At 34.3% G+C, this 2500-nt stretch overlaps 1 protein-coding gene across 1 annotated transcript in view; it reads right to left on the bottom strand.

The window, feature by feature from the left end:
- LOC122247071 (2',5'-phosphodiesterase 12) overlaps positions 1 to 2500 on the bottom strand; it is a 12796-nt gene that overhangs the window by 9056 nt on the left and 1240 nt on the right. Inside the window, exons 2-5 of the mRNA XM_043006060.2 lie at positions 2184 to 2323; positions 1797 to 1936; positions 202 to 364; positions 1 to 67 (exon numbers count right to left, since the gene is read on the bottom strand). The exon at positions 1 to 67 is cut by the window's left edge and continues 66 nt beyond it. Coding sequence (XP_042861994.2) covers positions 1 to 67; positions 202 to 364; positions 1797 to 1936; positions 2184 to 2323 — 510 coding nt within the window. The remainder of the gene's footprint in view (positions 68 to 201; positions 365 to 1796; positions 1937 to 2183; positions 2324 to 2500) is intronic.

The raw sequence follows: 2500 nt of genomic DNA on the forward strand, positions 1-2500 counted from the left end.
CCAATCTTCAAACAATGGGTTCGACTGCAGTTCATCACTCAAAATGATGCGAGTATGATCCACCATCCTGGAAGATAGGTGAAAATGTTCAATCGTCATACAAGAAAGAATAAATATGAGAATGCTAAAGTATGAACAAGCTTAGATATAAAGCAAATGCAGTAAGTAACGTATACCAGACATATCACATTTTATATTTACCTTAGCTTGCTCTTTCGGAAAAATATTCCGCAACCTTCAGTGACTTGGCCTCCTTTGGCATCATAATATCCTTCAAGGCCTTCCCTTTCTAAAGTCGGCTGGAGATCCCTAACAAACAGTCGTTCATCCAATTCTTGTAAACACACAAGATCTGCATTGTATCCTGAGAGTATTTTGAAACACATTAGTGGAATTTTGTAAATTAAAGGGGCTATCTACTCTTCTACTTTTTTTTAAAGTTATGACTTGAGCTTATCATATTTTTATTTTTACCTTATGAAACTACCACAATTATTATTTTTTTTTAATCAGGCCAATATTTCTTGACTTCTGAGAATAAGCAGGTAGGGAGAAAGAGAGAAGGAAAAAAACAGAGGGTGAAAAACTCATTCTCTGGGTCTTTCTAAAGACCCAATTTTTGATACAGGAAGATTGGATATGGTTGATCTTATTGATGAAAATAGTGGGAATGGGATGCACATGCCATTTTTTTCAACTTTGATCTTGTTTTCATCTTGTAGCCCTGTCTTTGTCTTTCTGAATACATTCAGAGAAACTCCTCTTTATCAGTCAAAACCTTACAAACATGGGCAGGAAAAATGGGATGTATCCCTGTCCTTATTCAGGCTGTAATTTTTGACAGATGTAGATGGAACTTTTCTCGTATTACTTAGAAAAACATCAGTCAGGGCATGATTTGCCACTTGCATTCAATATTAATCTTGTTTATAATATAGCTCTACAAAATTGTGCATTTTTATTTAGGTAAAAGATATCTTTTGTCCCATTTCTATAGTGAAAAAAAAAAACTAAAAAAAGTAAATTGGACACATCTTGATTATCTTATTTCTGAATGCAATGGAACCAGCTCCTTCACTGGTCCAAAATGAGGACCTAAGCATGAGCAAACTTTAAAAAAAAACTTGCTTGAGTTTTACTCCCCCCAAAAAATCTTGATACAAAGCTAACAATATTGGCCAAACAATATTACAAAGTATTTGAAAATCCAAGATGCAATTGCTTTTATGACAATCTCATAGAAGATACCTTAAAAAATCACTTTTTAATGAGAAGGGTCTTCTTGAATTTATAGGAGAAAATTCATGCTTAAAGGATTTAAAGATATATATACATAATTCTAACAACCTTCAAGTTTGCAATTCTAATCCTTTTGAAAGTAAATAGACCCCATAAATACAATATGCTGAATTCATTTACTAGTAAACTGGTACATTGCAGAACATTACAAAGGTAAGGGATAGATTGTGACTCATATCAGTAATGAGGAAATAGTGAATTCAACAAGAATCAATTAATGTTTTTCACTTGCGAACACTGATCCTGGGAATCATTACAGACATAACTAGCTCATCTGATACAAATACATAGTGCAGATGTAATAATTAGTTATGAGTAAAATTATATATATTTTTGTTCATCGTTTTATTAAGATATCGAACTCATGTTTAATGAGCCTTCAATAAATTAGAAGCATAATTAACTTAATCAACAGAGTTGTCACTGTTAGATCTTTAAAAATTATCTTTATCTGATATTTTATGATAAAACTTGTACCATCTTTTTAAGTTACTTACCAATCAATTCTTTTATGAGAAGCTGCTTCCGGTAGTCCAAATCAATAGCATATGGAGGACAGGTAGAGAATAACTTACTTTTTGCAAAGTCTGAATCAGCATACAAGTCTGCTAAAATATTATAACATACCACTCGTAATCTGTAAATTAAAAAAAAATATGTGTAGTAGTCTGCTAATTCCTATATGAAACAATGGGCATAAAAAAGGTATCACTATGTAAATTTTCAAGTCAATATTATATGCCCTCTCTTACAACTGCATATAATCTTTTCAAATATCTAGCTGTCATTATTAATACATACTGTATTCTAAAGATCTTCAAAATTATATGAATGTCAAAATATCATGATAACCATCCAAACATTTATTAACCTTTCAATTCTACCTGTTAGCACCAGCATGTTCTTTGGTAAGTGTGTGTCTGCGTTCAAATGGGCATTCTCCTGGTCCTGCAGACACCAAGACTGGAGATATTACTTCCATCTCCTCACCTTTCCGGCCATTTGCAGTTGGTGTTACTACAACCTAATGGCAAAATTGGAGTGTCAGGTATAATACTTGTATTGGAGGAGAGAGAGGGGGGAGGGGGGGAGAGAGGGAGAGAGGGAGAGAGGGAGAGAGGGAGAGAGGGAGAGAGGGAGAGAGGGAGAGAGGGAGAGAGGGAGAGAAGGAGAGAAGGAGGGAGGGAGGGAGGGAGGGAGG

The sequence above is a fragment of the Penaeus japonicus genome, unplaced genomic scaffold, assembly GCF_977035675.1.
Source record: "Penaeus japonicus unplaced genomic scaffold, GWHDUDI00000001_assembly GWHDUDI00000013, whole genome shotgun sequence".
NCBI lineage: Eukaryota > Metazoa > Arthropoda > Malacostraca > Decapoda > Penaeidae > Penaeus > Penaeus japonicus.